At 42.5% G+C, this 17,811-nt stretch overlaps 1 protein-coding gene across 2 annotated transcripts; it reads right to left on the reverse strand.

Annotated features, from left to right (window-relative positions):
- Positions 1–198: 198 nt before the first annotated feature.
- pfkfb4b (6-phosphofructo-2-kinase/fructose-2,6-biphosphatase 4b) lies at positions 199–15,603 on the reverse strand. Of its 2 annotated transcripts, none has more exons than XM_030091203.1 (14): positions 15,448–15,603; positions 5,362–5,478; positions 5,108–5,204; positions 4,759–4,825; positions 4,587–4,661; positions 4,444–4,500; positions 3,833–3,954; positions 3,510–3,717; positions 3,261–3,407; positions 3,068–3,172; positions 2,850–2,979; positions 2,682–2,744; positions 2,496–2,560; positions 199–1,245 (listed from the first exon to the last, which is right to left on the reverse strand). In XM_030091203.1, exons 1-14 carry the CDS (start codon positions 15,488–15,490, stop codon positions 1,186–1,188), a joined length of 1,356 nt encoding a protein of 451 aa, XP_029947063.1. In that variant the 5' UTR covers positions 15,491–15,603; the 3' UTR covers positions 199–1,185. The 2 variants fall into 2 exon arrangements, with proteins under 2 accessions (XP_029947063.1, XP_029947062.1); XM_030091202.1 differs by lacking the exon at positions 15,448–15,603 and adding an exon at positions 7,000–7,175.
- Between the last annotated feature and the right edge of the window lie 2,208 nt (positions 15,604–17,811).

Below are 17,811 nucleotides of genomic sequence, written 5' to 3' on the forward strand. Positions count from 1 at the left end.
ATATATAACTATATCAAGTGCATAAATTTAATTTTGCTGTGTTTTGTTGAAACAAACCATTAACCACATAGGCAATCAATACTTAATATTTTTGTTTTACAAGTACATAAAGGATGTAGACTTGCTGGCAATGACAAATAAAACCTATAATACTTTGTATTCCTGTTTTTTTTTTTTTCCTGAGCTGGTGAGTCTTGGAAGAGTTAGAAATATTTCACTTTATTGAGATTTTGACAGTTTGAAACAAACAAGGCCTTTGAAAACAGTTTTTAAGCACAGTCATATACAATGTACAACGTTGTCAAAAAAAAAGAAGGAATAAAACAGGGAAACTATTACACAAACATGCACACAGTACCAGACTTTAGATTCCCACATAAAAAGAGGTATTGTAGCAGATAAAATTACTGAGTGGCCTAAAGATGTCCTAAGTTAGACATCTGGTTGAGATTCGTCTTAGCTTTCATTGTGTGCTGGGGAATAGTTCATTTCACAGTAATCATGAAGAAACAGTAAAGATTTTTCTAAGCAGGTGAATACAGTTCAGGGAAAAAGCCTCATTTAGTCGAGGGACTCTTTATTTGTCCTATTGTTTTTGTGGCTCTCACAGTAAGAATTGTATCTTCCCATCTGGAATGTTAAAGATCCTAATCTTTGTTCACAGACACAGAGCACCGTCACAGCTGCACTTTTTGTTTTTACACTTTACTACAAAATAGAAACCGACCATCAGGAAATGGAGAACACTGTTAAAACACAGATAATCACTTGTAATTTAAGTGTCCCCTGTTCTGTTCTATTCTGTTCTGGGATTACCTACTTGAACTTCAAATCATAAGAACATCTTCTGGTGGCAGTATACACAGTCACAATATACAGTGGATATTAAATACAAACATGGAGGAATTTGTCAAAATGTGAAAATGTCATTATTGCACTGTCGACAGTTGAACCACATATCAAAAATAATGGCATCTGCCTTTAGTTTCCTCCAAAGCTACCGTGGTATAGGTCAAACAAACATGTATAAAATTGGATGAGACTTGGGTGAAAGTGCTTTACGGCGCGGGCGCTGGGAACATGTCTCGGTATGCGTGAAGAAGCTGCCGTGAAGGGCGGCGGAACGGCAGCGTTCCCACGAGCCTGTCGGGAGAGTCGCCCTCCGGCCTGGGCTGCCGCGGGCCGCTAGAAGTGATCGGGGACTGTCTGCAGGGCGTCTTCGGTGCTGCGCTGCACATTCACATTCTGAAACAGTGGCGAGAGGGAAACTCTGTTACAGCCCTACACTAATGTTAAACTTTAAACTTCTAACATTGTAATGAGAGCAAGATCATGAATCGATCCAGTGGCTGGATGATCTTTACTTTTTGTCAAGGTGCAGAGGGACATTGCTCTATTTAAACTATTGTATCGGTAAACATTTCCATGGCTGCTGCATTGTTTGATTTGGGTCCTGTGTTGCATTTGAGGCGTTTAGTGGTTAAACACGCTGTATGAGAAGTGGATACAAGAGACACACTGATCACAGAAGTCCTCGACGACAACTACAGAGGAAGGTGAGAGGCTGAACAAACTGCAGACGAGGTAAGTGATGGTGGGAGGAGTGAATGAGTGAAATTTGGCTTGGACAAAATAATGTTTTCACCAGAAAAATATTCAGGTCAAAACCTATTTATTCGTAGATTAACAATTTGTAAACTTTTACAAACATGAGATGAGTTACAAATGGTAAAATCAATCAAGCTTCTGATTCTTCAAACAGAAAATTTACTCTACTGCTGATTTCAGAACGAAAACAGATCACATCTTCACTGTGCAGAGGTTTTTAAATTTTGGTCAACACTGCATAACACATTTAAAATGTAAACAATTCGGACGGAAACAAATTTAGCTTCAAACAAGAGATTTGCTATGAATTGTGCCTGATTTTAGATGCAGTAAAAATGTTGGCTTGGGTGAAAAACATTATTCACAGTCACAAGTTTAAAAAGTGGCAAGGCTACACAAAGCATCCATGAACATACAAAAAAATAAAACTGAGGAAATACAAAAATGGTTTCTGTACTTTATCAAAAGAATAATCAAAAAGAGAAGAGTCTCTTCATTCATTCTGCAGGGTTTGAATAGAATAATCACACACACTCCTTTTTAAGATTTCTTCTGATGTTAACTAAACATTAGTCTGTCATGATGTGCAAATTAAAAGCAATTCGTTTCTGCAAGTCTCCATAATGCCAAATTTCTATATCACATGGTTATTGATACACACACACAGTCGAAAGATTCAATCTGAAACTAGATTCCACTTTCAGCTGAGATTAAAGCTGCTCAATGACCTGATCTTTACTAATAAAACTGAAATGAGAGAGTCTGAGTCGTTTCTTGACCAGACAGTTGAAGGTATCAGTGCTAAGTGTCGTCACAGTTTAGATTGCTGTCAGGAGTCACCGGTGGACGGAGACTGAAGTCTAAATGCGCACTGAGGTCATACCTACCTCAGGCCTGTCTCTGTGTGTGTTGACGGCGTCCACACTGAGATAGACGGACTCCACTTTACACCCTGAGGGAGCAGAGATCACGAGGATGGTCAGACCTTTATGATATTCAATGCATTGCATTTGCTTTTCAGCTGCAAGACAGTGTTTCAGGTAGACATGATATTTGCTTGTAAAATCACTCACCATAGGCCACAGGTGTCAACTTCAACACAGTGTGCAAAGGACACTTCAGATAAGGCAACTCATCTGTGGGAAGAGACCGAAAGCTGTAGAACTCTGGATTCTGAATGCATCACTTTCTGATTCTGATAGATTGCCAAAACGAAATCCTGACACCGAAACTGTTCTCACTTGCAGACTTGTCGAGAAAATATGCCAGAAGACATCGCATGACAGCCTGATGACAGACGACCAGGATGTTCTCCTGCCTCTCCAGCTCCATGATGACGGGCTCCAGCCGCTGGACCAGGTCCTCGTACGACTGAGAGAAAACCACGGGTCACAAAACACTCAACAATGTGCGGGAGGCAGGGAAAGTAAAGGACTTCCGCGGGGTTTTGAACCCTCACCTCTCCTTTGGGATAGCGGTAGCGGTATTTGTCCTGGTCTCTCAGCGCAAACTCCAGAGGGTAATGCTCCTGGATCTCCTCGTACATCATTTCTTCACACACACCCTGAGCGCAGCAAGGAGAACACGTGTTTACGTTTCGCACAGGTGCAAAACAAACTACCTTGCTGTGCCGGATGCAGAAGTCGGCGTACGGCGTCTATTTCGTTGAGAGCCTTCCACTGTTCGTACGGCACCCCGAGGCACTCTGCCGTCTGGATCGTCCTCTTCATCTGGCTGGTCCACACTTTCAGATCTGGGATGTTCTGCTCCTCAATGAATTTCCTCAGTTTTTTGGCAAACTAGAGGAGCAACATTTGGATCAGTACCAATAAAAAAAACAACTTCTCTGCTGAAGTCTAGACGCTGACTGCTAGTAAGACAGACGGTGCAGACACACACACCTCTTTTCCTCTGGCAGACAAGGCGGAGTCGCCTCCGATGCGTCCCTTGATGTTGAGATCGCTCTCTCCGTGCCGACACAGGTAGATGGAGCGCGGCGTGATGTGGATGTTCATCAGGTAGTAGACGATTCGGCTCTGGATGTGGTCCACCACGCGGTTCACAAGATAACGGCGGCCAACATCCATAATCTTAATGTAGGATAGATCCCTAAAACAAGAAATCCAATACGTTAATCGATTTAATCAAAACCAAGTCTGTCTATTCTGCCTCCAACTCAGACGGCACTGGAGCAGATTTCTGCCTCACTGCAGGTTATCCTCACCTGTCAAGAACCTCATCCAGAGGCTGGTATGAAGACTCGTAACACTTGATTCTCTTCATGAAGTCCTCGATGGCCTCCTCTGAGTTGCAGTCGATGTAGTCTGGGTTTCCCAGTTTGACTTGCTACAGAAAAAAAAACAAAAACAAAACACACAGGGGAGAGGATGTTAGAAGAGGAGAAAAAATAAAGAGAAGTTCACTGCTCTTTTCTGATTCAAGCCTTTTTTATATTGATCTGGAAGCTAAACATTGTGGAGACCTTTTTTAATTTAACAAAGATCATCAGAGGAGCAACTATGACTCAGTAATTAAGCTGCAAATCCCTAAAAGAAGATGCAGAAAGCTGTCCCTGTTTAGAATTCGCGTCACATTTCTTCTCCTCGGCTGACTGCAGCCTTTTCTGCTTCTGACAGTCTTGTTGGCCACAGTATGCTCGTCACGTTTGCTCGTTTGTGCCACAGTTCTGACAGTTTCTCGTGGTTTCCACCTGGAACTGTCACAGCAGTTAAAAATAAAGCATTTCAGAGGCTTCTTTACAAAAAAATAGTATCAAAGTTTCATGCTGTTGCTTCCAGAATGGATTAAAGAAGGAAATAAAGAGTCCAAACTCACCACTATATTTTGTGCGACTACATCTGGGTCTTCACACACAGACTCCACAAAAAATACCTGAATAGAAAAGGAAACCGTTAACTTGGTGGCAACTAGTTGACAATCGTGAAAAGAAAAGAAAAAAAAAAAAACGTTCCACTTACCCTAAAACCATTCTGCTCTGCAAACTTCATGATGGTCCCTCTTCGTTCTCTGGTTGTATTTGTGGCATCGAACACCTGAAACGCAGAGCAGACATTCCTAATGCGGCACTGCCACATTTATTTGACGTCCGATTCCTCATTCTGCAGCTCCAGGAGAGCAAAGGTGACTCACCGCGACCTGTCCTCCTTCAACGCTCAGGTACTCCCGGACGTCATTGAGCGCCGATGTAGCGCACTGCCTGCAGAAAAACACATGACGCACTTTCAGGATTTAAACGGATTTTTCAAAGAATTGAATCCTGTCTTTGTCGCATTTGTGAAATAAAAAAAAAAAAGCAGTTTGACAGATATAGATTGCATTAATGTGGTGCAGGATGTTTAAAGGTTTTCAATCCAGCTGATGCCTCTGAGTCATTTTTCAAAACGAGCCACTCCAGTTTCGCTTAGTGGAAGAGGTTTTTGTTTGGTTGCTCCAGTCCTTGAAAACACGCTGACACAGAGAGACACCGGAGTCTATTTACCGTCGGATTTTCAGGCCTTCTTCATTGTCGGGACGGAAAAACTCGAAGGATTTGTAGATCTTCAGACACTCCCTCCGGTACTCCCCAACGTTAAACTCTGGAATAAATGACATTGCAACGTATTTTAAACACTTTTCCACAGAAGAGGGGGCCTCAGACCTCAGACAGCTCTCAATCATAACAAGCTTCACAGTTTTCATCGACACAAGTCAGAATAACAAAAGAGACATGCCGTGCGGCGCTGCAGCACGTACCTTTGGTTGGCACGCCGATCCAGTTCAGGTAGCGAGTGAGCTTCTTTGCGATGTACGTCTTTCCTCTGGCGGGAAGTCCGACCGTCACGATGAGGGTCGGGCAGTTTGTCATACACACTGAAACAAAAGACGGGACAGAAAACACAAACTTTTAATGAATTTGTTCTGCTCAGCCCGTTAAATTAGTGTCATCTGCCTGTCAGCACCGCCTCGGTCACGTGGAGATTAATTAGTCCTGAAGGTTTCCCATCATTACATGTGACAGTGACACACAGAAACCCCTCGAGACAAAGCAGACATGTAATTACTGCTGCAACACAAAAACCATCTGCTTAAAGCAAACCTCAGAGGGAGAATTAAATAAATACAATCAAAAATAATTAACCATGACAATAAATATGCAACATGTGATTCACAAAGAAAAACAGAAGCAAGAAAATGCAGCTAAACCAACTTAAGGTTACAGCGATAACTTATCGGGTCTGAAATCAACCATGGCTCCTTAAGAATTTTCTCTTCAATCTCCTCCTGCTGACGCCGCTTTTATTTTATTGTAAAGAACCACTTCGTGTGATATGTAGGAAAATAAAGAAACAGCCCTTGTCCTTTCCATCAACCCTCTGTAATGACAGTCTAATCAGAAGCACGAGTCCATGAGCTGAGGACTGCATTAAACTGGAGAAGGAAGACCAAGTTGAAGCTGTTGGGTTTGGAAACCGCTTCAACTGAAACATATTCCTGAAACTAGATGCTAATTTATAAAATAATTATTCACAAGAAAATATAAAGCTATTAAAGATAGTGAAGATAAAGTATTGGCTTCAGTTATTTATTTTCTGTTGTTGTAACCTAAACGTGTTTTGTTCCTTTATTATTAACAAAGACACATTTCATATTGCAGCATTTGTTTTTGTAACATTGTGGCGGAAATTACCTCAGATTACAGTGGAAAAAGTTCAGCAAAAAAAAGACCACATTTACTTAGATTGCTTCACGTGTTATAGTCCAAAAATACACTTGAATTTATGTAGCAATAAATACAGAGTTACATTTTGTATCTTTCCCTGGAGCTGAAAAAGCTTGGGAAGAAAGAACTATCAGCTCCAGGGAGGGAGCAGTACTTGACTCAGCAGAAAAAACGGTGTAAAGAAACTCGACCTGCGGAGAGGAAGAGCAAACTAGACAGAAACGCAGCGGGGGGGACAGCTGTCCAGCGCCAGAGCCAGACCATCAACCCAACACCAGGCCGAGCGCCAGAGAGCGGCCGTCCGGGAGGACTGATCCGAGCGTGTCATGAGTGTCTGCGTCTTTCCCCCCCTCCGTACAAAAAGCGTGATTCCCATTTAGCTCAAACGCGTGCGATATCGGGGGTAAGAAAGGACCAGAGGGGGCGAACATGATGCAACGCAGCCGGGCGCACGAGCGCATCCTGACAACCTGCAGCAGCACGTGCGATTAAAAATGAAATCAGGCTCGGATCACACGAGCCAAAAAGAGAAGACGTTCAGGTAGAATTAAAAAAAAAAAAAAAAAAAAAAAAAAAAAGGGCGAGAAGAAAAAAAAATTGACGAAGAGACGCCCTGCATCATCCTCCGGTCTCATCCTCTGCGCACTTGCCGGCGCGGCGCTGCATCTTACCGCGTCTGTGCGCGATGTGTCCGGTCCTGCAGGGCATCCAGATCTTCCGGAGCGGGTTCTGGGTCAGCTCCTGAGGGTACACCTCCACCATGAACTCCTCGTTGTCTAACATTGTGCCCGGAGGCTGATGCGCGCAGACTGAGGCGGTGGGCTTCAGCCCCGGCAGTGTGATTCAGCGGCGGGCTGCGGGGGGAGGATGTCAGCTGAGGAACAGCGGCTCCTCCTTACCGTAAATACCGGACAGCGCGCGCAACGCAAACGCCGCAGCTTCCTGTGTTTTCAGTGGACACTCATCCTGCCCCGCTGTGTTTAGCAATATATTATCGAGATGGGTTGCAAACAAGTGCTGCGATCATCATTTGGAGAATTCCTTACTGGAACAATTGCGTAAATCGGTTAAATTCTACCAAAAAAAGAATAATTGGGAGAGGAAAATCCAAGAAATACTGTACATTAGGATAACTTTTTCAATCCCCCATAGCTCCACACAGAAACGAACATACAATAAATAGCACAAACAACCAAACAAAAATTCAACAGGACGGAATAAAGGACAGAATAAAGTTAAATAATGTAATATATGTTATGGTAAAATGAAATATAGTATTTTTGTGCTCTTTCTGGCAATAGTTAAACCACAATAACTCTCAAGATTCGTATTACTTTGAGATTCAGGCCTGGGAAATCTTCTGAAAAGATGTTTGTTCAGTTTCCACAGAGTTGTGGATCTCAATAATTACTGCATTGTCTCCCAAGGTTGTTTTCCTCTAAACTGCACCTGCTCTGACTCCTCCGGTTTGGGAGGTGTAAAAGTTTTATTCGTCTGTGTCTCAGAGTGATTCGGCCACGCATTCAGGCCGGTTGTCTGTATGACTCCTGTACACCAAATATGAAACTTTTAAAATACTATTCGTTGACGATCCTTTTCACCCGAGGCTGTCAGTGGTACAGCATAGAATTTCCATGACAATATGCACAAGGCTAAGTGGTGACTCGTATTAGCAGAGAAGAATGACAATACAGGGGCCCAAAAGGGTCATGCAGCTACAAAAGCCACAACAACACAAATGTAAAGGTCAGAACAGATGTTAAACCAAAACAAAAACATGCACTGGAACAGGGTTTGTTTCCAGGGGACAGCATTTTCTGAGGCACTACTGATTATGGGACAGTTGATGACAATTTGGTGACTAACAGGGCTGATATGTGAATCCACATTGACATTATAGTCACAATAATCAGCAGCAGCCCTCTAATTGCCTTTCATTAAACTCTCCCATGATTAAACTAGTCCGTCAAAGAATATTGTCCCCAGAAACAAAGCCTAAGAGACATTGTTCAGGATGGAGGTCAGTTTGAACTGGACCATCCTCTCCAAACTGAGGTCCATCCTGAACAAATAACATAATGAGGATGCCCAATGAGATACTTAAGGTACTTACTGACTCACTGTTTATTTGTTACAGTCAATTGTAACTTTTTTTTTTTTTTTTTAATAAGCAATGTCCACTAAAGAGTGTTCATAAAAATATGTAAATGCAGGAAATTTTTGCACATAAACCTAATTTAGAGAAAGGAACCACTTCAGACAAAGTTTAAATAAACGTAATGTTGGTATTATAACAGTGAAAAAGTATCTAATAAACCAGTGTTACATTTATGCTGTTAGTAATCACTTGTGACAAACTAGTACATCATGTACTAACTTATCGTTTCTTTTCCAATCATCTTTAGGACAACAATGCAATTCAGTATTACAAAAATAAAACCTCACAATGTCTGATTTAAATATTAATATATTAGTCCAAGTTGAAAATATTTAGACAGTTCATGCTACTACTAACATAATTGATTAAAATGCATTTATAGTTTCTTTCTGCAAAAACGTAAACTTTTTTATGCTGTTCACACGAGTTGTGTTTGTCAAATATGCAATAAATGCCTGAATTAAATCGTTACTATTCCTTCAACCTTCGAGTAACTTGTAAATGAAGAATATTTCCAAATATCCAGACAATAGTTTTTTTCAGAAGACGCCTAGTTTTCTAGGAAACTACCGTAATAAGGATAGCAGAGCGCACATTCTGTGAAAAACAAGTGCTCAGACCTTCACATGCAGCACACATGGGCAGAGGATGCAACCGAGACACGAGCCAATCAGAGGCGAGCCCGAGAACCCGGCAGCCAATGGGAGAGAGGAACGGGGCGGAGAGGAGGGCGTGCAAACTGCGGGAAGCTCAGAAAACACATGCTCACGAAAACTGAAAGACTGGCGTTTTGTACAGCCCCCAGTCACGGGTCCCCTCGACCCGAGGCCCGTGATCAGAAACCGTTCAGACACAAACACACTGAGCACTGCATGAGATCACTCTCTGTGACAGACCTGGGTATGTGAAAAAACTTATCAAAAAACCTATCTTATGTTTGGCTGTCACACCCAAAAATTTGGTTTCTTGAAAGATTCTGCAAAAATAAAACTCAAGTGAGAAAAATGCAAACCGTGCAGTACATGGCCAAGGCCATCTGATTAAAAGGTTCACTAGAGAAGGTGAAACACTGCTGCGGTCTTTAGTGTTACACTGTAGCAGAGGTACTGGGGGAGTTTGTATGTTCTCTGTTGTGTCCAGACTCTGCCCATCACCTCACAAATATGCAGAGGATAAAGGAATGGACCATATGTGTTGATGTGTAAGAGTAATTGTCAATCGCTTTCTGTCAACCAGACTCATAAAAAGTCATTTCTGACCTCAGCTTTTGGTCCACTTTCCATTGAAAATGCAGATAACACAGTAAAAAAAAACGTATACAGCAAAGTTTAACAAAATATACAAATAACTGCACTTTGTTGTTCTGTGAACAGAGGATGAAAACTCAATGCAAAGACTTTCAGACTGCATGAAATCATATTTTATACCAAGTACAAGACAAACAGCATTTCAGATGTTGAAATTAAGACATTTAACACTGAGGAAAACATTAGCTCATTTTGGATTGAACACACTCAAGTCAAAACAATAACACCTTTCTCACAATCGATTTTTATGCAAACTAGATTTAAAACACTTTTCCATTTTTCCTGGAATTTATTCACCAATTTGTGAAAGTTTACAGGTGAAAAAAGGCAGATGTGGCTGCAGGGGTTGCAGATCTTTCGTCGATGTCCGAGCCTCGACACCAGAGGGCGCTGTGTACTCACTCATAAACACCAAAGCCTATCAGCTTAGAGGAACCCATCACAGTTGGGCCTAATCATTTCTATACAGTGTGTAGCACAAGAGCGGGCGTGTTATCAGTTCAGCATCCAGTGTAACAGTAAACAAGAGCAAAGGTCAGGTCTGACAGCACTAATCTCATCACAGACACTTCACTCCACTCCGTCTGGCATTGATCCCATTACTCACACCCTGAGTCGCTAGATTCTTTCAGCAAGCAAACCGACACGTGAGCAATGCCTATAAACTATAGTTAAAGTTAATCTTTAACTGCTCGCTTAACAGTAAGTCTTTCAGGAACAGTATCACTGATAAAGTTGGTGTTAGTTACTGTAAGTTATTTTGAAAAATGTGTGTAGCCTGTGTCCCTTCGACGCATATAAAGGATGTGATGTGATGATAATTCCAATGTAAATCTGTGCAGTAGTTACGCCACAGAGCATAAAGCATTAGGAAAGTACTGTCTGCTGCCTGAAAAACCACAAATGGGTTTCACTTCTCACAAATGAGAACATTTTTATTGGGCTTTCTCATACGTGCACGTTTGTTGGCATGGTAACCATTCTGGGATCATTCATTCTTTCAAAACAGAGCGATTACAGAAGTCCAGTGCAAAACACTATGTTTATTCGAGCTTCAGTGACTGGCGGCAGTCCTTCCTCTGGGACATTATCTGACTTTCCATTACTTTATTTATGTCCGGGAATAAGGCAACAGGATGTGTGTGAAGAATTTGTAGCAAAATGTGGCTGAAGGTTCACCTAAAAAGACACACAATGACACAGCCATGCAAACACTAACACAACGGTGTGGTGTGTCGTATTGAAAAACATTTCACATCCATCTGCCAAACTCCAGCTGGTCTGCCTCGTTCCTCTCTGTGCCTGTGCAGGTCTACGTTGGAATCAAGTTATTATTATCAAAACTGCACATCGAGACATATTAAATCACCGGCATTCAGTTTACGATGTACAATGTGGCAAAGGCACGGTGGACCAAGAAGCAGACGTGGTGCTGTAAATGTGATACAGCTGCAGTTAGTACTTTTGCTGCTCTAGTTAAAATGATGCACCGTCATGTTTCCATGGTCAATGCCCATGACGATGCCGGGAGCACCGTGTTTGTGTTCCCTGTTGTATTTTGTAGCTTGTTGAACCATGTCTTTTTTCCACACCATTACTTTCCATTTCCAAGCAGTTTGTCGTCCCACTTCGACACATTTTAAAAAATGCAGGGTGATCTGCTAAAACTAGCCTCAATGTGTAGCTCATTGGACTGTTTAATCTGTCTGGAGCTAAAACTCGTGAGCATGAGAGGCAGTTGGTTCAGTGTCACGCCAACGCCACCTCTGCAGGTCGTTCACACCCGGGTGCCAGTGTGGTGTTAACACATTCACTGCAGGGCCCTACTTGGTGCCCAAACTCAGCTGATATATTAATTACTTCAATTCTAACATTTAAATTACTCTAATTATAATCATCATGACCTTGTAAGATTGGCTACTGCTGACAGCTCTGTGTTTAGTAAATAAAACGTGGCAGTCTTACCGTATAAAAGTAATATTTACAACGAGGTGCTGGACGATGGAGAGACAGATTAGTGACCTGGATCCAGATTTTCACCCAGTGCTCGCTGGCTCCAGCTCAGTGCGATTCTACGTTACATAAAGCATCGATGGATCTACTAACGCCAGCGTTCTAATAATAAAGACAGACACAAATAAAATGCATCACTATTCTGGAATGTCTACAGACTACATGACCATCGGGGGGATGCAGGTGATTGCTTTTTCTGCTTTTTGCTTTCTGTCCATGACTGAAATGTTCACTGCAAATCTGAAGAAAAAACAGTAAAAACATTTGATCTTCAAGTTGATTTGGAATCTGCCCAGATAGGCGTTACCACTCCTGATGTCCCAAACAGAATGTTTGACCCAGATCTCGATCCAGTTCCTTTAGAATTGAGCAATCTGATACTTTCGTCAGCTGATTCTTGAATTTTCTTGTCATATTAAGCAGAAAAGTGAGTTTATGGTGTTTAAAAGGACATGAATTTGTTCCTTTGTTTGTTCTGTAATTGTTCATCATCACCTGCTCTGATGTTCCAGACCTGTGAAACTGGTCAAACAGCCCAAACTTATGGCATACACTGGATATTTGGTTCTGTTACAGCGGCCGCTGTGAAAGCACCGTGTGTGAACATTCTGTACTTCCTTGCATGTTTACTTTTTCGATGTCGTATCAAACTGAACAAAACTTTGATGCTTCACTTCTTTCAACGGAGGTACTGCACACAAAGCAAGTGGGCCTTGGATTGTCCACAGTAACGACATTTTAGCCACTGTGTTGTGATGGGGCTGTTCCATGGCTTGATACAAAAATTAATATTCCTTTAAATCTGCCGAGCTGATCGGCTAAATATGAAGATAGCCAGTCATTCAAAAAAATAAATAAATCAAAAATTTTAAATCATCCTCGATCCACTACCAATCCAATCAGAACATCCCTTGTTATCACAATTGGCATTTACACACAAGCTTAGAAACACTGTAAAGACACTGAATGTACAACTTCCAGTAAACCAAACTATGACATAAGAAAAGTAGTGACCTTTGCGGTGAAAGAAAATTACTCCTCTTCTTCAACATTATAACGTAACAAAGGATCAAACACTAAAACATTACCGTGAATGAAAACCAAACAACACTGCTTATTATGATTGGCAAATGATGGTTACAAGAAACAGGGTAAACAAGTCCAGTGATGATGCAAGTCCAACATTTAGCAACAGAGGAGCCATTATTACTGGCTCTTCCCATCGATAAAATCAAATCAAATAGCTTCGGACCACAGAGCTGGGAATGCTCAAAATATTTCCCAGCCTGGTGATACCTCCCGATTTACCATCCAGTAAATAACACGATACCAGAACACCAGAAATGTCTCATAAGCTATGGAAAGGATGCAATTCCTCCAACTGAATCAGCTAAAAGCACATTATGGTTCGAACAAAGGCAAACAAATATGAGGTCTTCTGTTGATCAGCAGGGTCGTTCTGAATCAATATGGCGTTTATGGGGCGTCACAGGGTGCTGAGAATGACAGAAGGAATGATTTCCTCAAGCCTAAAATAGCTCAGCCTCATTCGTCCAATGCACAATAACGCTGCTGCGTTTACAAGGTTAAATCAAATTTGACAAAAACAACAGTCGTAATGAGACAGTGGTCCCTTGTTCAAAGCAGGAGGTCGATGCATTCGCCAAGCATTTCTACAGCGATTGCAAAGGCGGCGCTCATGTAGGCTGCAGCCTCGCTGGAAGCCTCTAATGTGATTCTGAGCAAGCTGGTGAACTTTCCCCCAGATAAAGAGCAGACACAGGGAGGGAGGGTGTGAGGAGGAGGAGGAGGAGGAGGAAGAGGAGAGTGGGAGAGTGGTGCAGCAAGCGAGAGAGTGATAGCCTGTGAACCAGGACAGGAGGAAATGATGCACGGTGGAGATTTAATACAGAAATGTGACGGGTATAAAAACATTAAAGAAACGAGAATAAGAAAGAGAGGAAACACTGAGGAGGAGAGCAGTCTCACAGTCTGAGCAGCCTCTCAAGCGAGAAGACGAACATCCTGCAGGGCAACACAACAGCCATGCATGTAATGGCATAATCTGTGTTGGCTCTGCGGCACCCACTGAAGAATGATTAAACCCTTCTGCACCTCCAAACACATATGGATGCATTAACAATATTAATGTAATGCTTTTAACTCCAGTTTTCCCAGTAGCATCACACTGTCAACACCATTACACAAAACAGAGCCTTAACCATCAGCTACTATCACCACTATGTACAGCTAAAGCACAAAACAGCTGTTTCTATTTGTTCATTGGTGCTCCTAAAATAAACATGCCAGCCTCCACAGACACACAGCAATGCTCATGTGTGTTTTTCCTGTTTTTCTGCCCCACCTCCCTCCCTCTGTGTTTCTGTAGGCAGACAGGCAGCCAGCCGGCAGAGTACATCTCCTACTCATCGACACAGCCTGAGCTCTTGTTCATCCCTCGTACATCTGCCACAACAGCTCGGGCCGCAGACATTTAAAGCGCAGTGACCACACACCCACACACACACAAAGAACAGCAGTGACTCTGTCTGCCCTGTCTGCATGGTGTTTGTCAACATGACAACACAGCAAAACAGGCCCTCCAGCATACATGAGGAACAGCGTTGCATCATGGAATACTCTCACAATAAGTAATTCACCGGATTATCTCATCCATTCAGTCGGCACTCACCTGCACGTACTCGGTGGGTTTTGGAATGTAAACTATTACTTGAGGAACATAAGGCAAAAGCAAGCAACTGTAAACCGAGTGTCACGTTCAAGTGCGTTTGATAGAGCAGAGCAACTGTTATTTCAGGATGGTGGACTGAAACTTGACCTGAAAATCTCCTCTCCATCTGCCCCGAACCAGAGCTGTGACAAAGTTGACTTTACAGGTAACCAGACGCTTAATACTGTTTGACACTGATCAAAATGAGCTCATTCTAATGGACAGAAGAGTATTTCCACTGAAATATCAGAGTTGCTGTAGAGCATCAGGAGACCTACAGGGCTGAAACATGACTTCATGGGTGAGTATGAAGGTCATGGCACTCAGGCAAGGCTTTCTTATTTCCATACTCCCTCCTTCTGCCACACAACGTGGGCATGCAGGATTTTCTGACTCATACCTCCACAAACTTCGAGCAGTCTTCAGAAACACCTCTGCAGTCACAACTTCTATGAAATGCAGTTGGAGCTGCAGAGACACGGTGTGATACCGGCGTTGTGTGGGCTCTCTGAGCAGCGGCAGGAAGTGTGTTAACCTTGTGGTGACAGAGAGTTGTGTACAGTCTGCCCCTCTCACATGTTACTGCCTGGCTAACATGCAGCAGCTGCAGCCGGGCTAAGCCTGCAGATGGTGAGGATGCTAGCCGAACCAGAAGCACCGCAGACTCCTCCAGGACAGCCCGAACAACATTACAATCGCAACTCTTTTTCTTTTTTTCCCTTCTCACACTCCTCGGCCGTGTATCGCAGTGTGTCCTGGCTGTACTCCGCTCCGAGGCGAGCCTACGTGACACAGACTTGTTTACTTCATCCGCTGCTAGCCCAGCTGCTCTAACGCTCCGCACACAGCCAGGAAATACATGAGGGGAAAAGTGAGGCTCTGCGAGCGGCAGCAGCCCCCGGGACCCTACCTGTCCTGTCCCGCGGGTGTCTCGGGCGGCAGGAGCCCCTCATGGTCCCGGTTCGATGCCTGTTCTCGTTGCGCGAGCTGCGGACTTTGCGAGCGTCTCCTGCAGCTCAGGCAGCAATGAATGAAGCCAGGGCGCGCGCGCGCTCAGGGCTCAGGCGCGCCCACAACCACGTGCCCGTCAGCGCGCTCGCGAGCTCAACACGCTCATGTTATGATACATACAGACACATATTCACCCCCTCCTTCTGAATTTATCTGGAGCAGTTTACACTAAATAGTCTGCTTTTCTAATTTTAAAATCATAAGTCACTACTGAGAATTGATAAATTCTTAAATCTGTCTGCCATCCACTGGATGGATGGATTCCAGTTTTCATAAAGCTCCATCCAGTCCAGGGTCAGAGGGCACTGGAACCACTTTCAGCTAACAATGGACAGGGCTGGACATACCATGAACATGTCTCCAGTCCATCACAGAGGAAACAGAGTTAGAGAGAGACCGCCACACACACTCACATTCACACTTCCTGCAATATAAGTCGTACAATCAGCTCCAAACGCCTGATTTCAGACGGTGAGAGTAGAAAAACTACAACAGCATGCACGCACATGGAGAACATGAAGACTCCACACAGACTAGATGGGACGCAAACCAACATTTTTTCACTTTGAGGCAAAAGTACTAGCCACCAGAATGCAGCCGTAATCTAAAATTTAATGCCCATTCATCCAAACTTGATCTGGATAAATGGTTTGGAGCCAATCCCAGCTGACTATTTGAAAAGCCAGGATTTACCCAGAACACGTCACTAGTCCTCTGCAGGGAAATCAGAGACAGAAAATCTCATACACCAACATCCACAGTGATGTTGAGCCACCAAAGAAACAGGAACTCACATTCTGGTTCATGAAAAGAAATCAGGGCTCATGAGGAAAATCTCTGCACACAGGAGTAACATGCAAACTCAGCAGTTGGATGGGATGGTTGTTTTTTGTGGGTCTTTCATAATTAAGACTGTTCTTCCCCTGGGGAATAATCTTCTATTATTGTGTTTTGTGCTTACAGTATTTAAAAAGAAAAGTTTTGAGATAAAAATCTAGGTTAGTTGTCATTTGAACCATGGACAGCTTCAACTACTGAAGGAAAGATTTTGCCCTAGTTTAAAACTCATGAGGTCCTGTGATGACACAGTAAATAAGATGCCTTCACTGAGCACAGGATGTGCAAAGATACAACCACAGGGTCACGTAGCGCTGCAGGAACTGTGTGGCTTGTTGCGTATTTGAACAGAATGTGCACTTCCTGCTCATACAATAATTTGAGCTCTAACTTCGAGTGTGGGTGACGACAGATGAGAGGGGAAGAAGAAGGACAGGAGTGGTTACAAACAGCTGGCGGAGTTAAACAAGGAAAAAAAACAGACACACCTACAAAGATAAGAGCTTCCATTGTTATTGAAGGAAGCTGAATTAGAGAAGGTGTGTGCAGCTCTCCTCGTGAATACTTTGAAAGCTTTAAGGACATAAGAAGCATTAGGAGCATAAGGATGTATTTCATGATATTGTATTATTCTTTAACATGACTCAAAGTATTCAGGTTGAACATTCACTATGGATAGTTTTTCATTGTGACAAAAAGTTGCTAGGCTTCAGCATATAGAGAATGTAAATCTAAGAGTGAGTTTATAGTTCAAGAGTGGACTATTTTTGTCTCATCAGTTTTGAATCTGTATCATTTTCACTTCACAGACAAAAGTTCACCCGCCCAAAGTCTCCTAATTTGCTTCCTCACAGAGTTTTCCTCCCTACTATCTTACAACATAGGCTACATGTTAACATAATTAGTTATTTTTGATTGAATTCTGGACTTTGTCTTGTTTGACATTAGTATTGTTAGAGGTTGGATCCATATGAAAAACATAAGTCTCTTTGAAATATCTGATCAGTCTTTATGTAGGCACACTTACATTATTGTCTACTCTCAAAATCTTAATTTATTTAAAAATATTCGAAGTCTGAATTATTGTCAAACCAATAAATATTCATGCCCTTTCTCCTGACCCCTGAATCTCTCCTCCTGCTGTGCCGCTCTGAAGCTCTCTAACCCTCCTAAAATTTTGAAAGCACAGTTTTAATTTTTATTGCGAGTGACCCATACACACTGTTGATGGAACTCAAGAGATGATTCATTCAGATAATTTCTATACTTCTTGTTGAGTTTCCAGATTTTAAATTTCTATTTTTTTGATCACTGCTACATTGGTATGATTTGGATCTCCAGATTCCCACAGAAAAACACCGTAACTTTACCTTCTTAAGTCAAGTTCAGTTTTGGTTAGAATTATTTAAGTAGATTTTCAGTTCAT

Source organism: Salarias fasciatus, chromosome 5 (genome assembly GCF_902148845.1).
Source record: "Salarias fasciatus chromosome 5, fSalaFa1.1, whole genome shotgun sequence".
In the NCBI taxonomy this organism is placed as follows: domain Eukaryota; kingdom Metazoa; phylum Chordata; class Actinopteri; order Blenniiformes; family Blenniidae; genus Salarias; species Salarias fasciatus.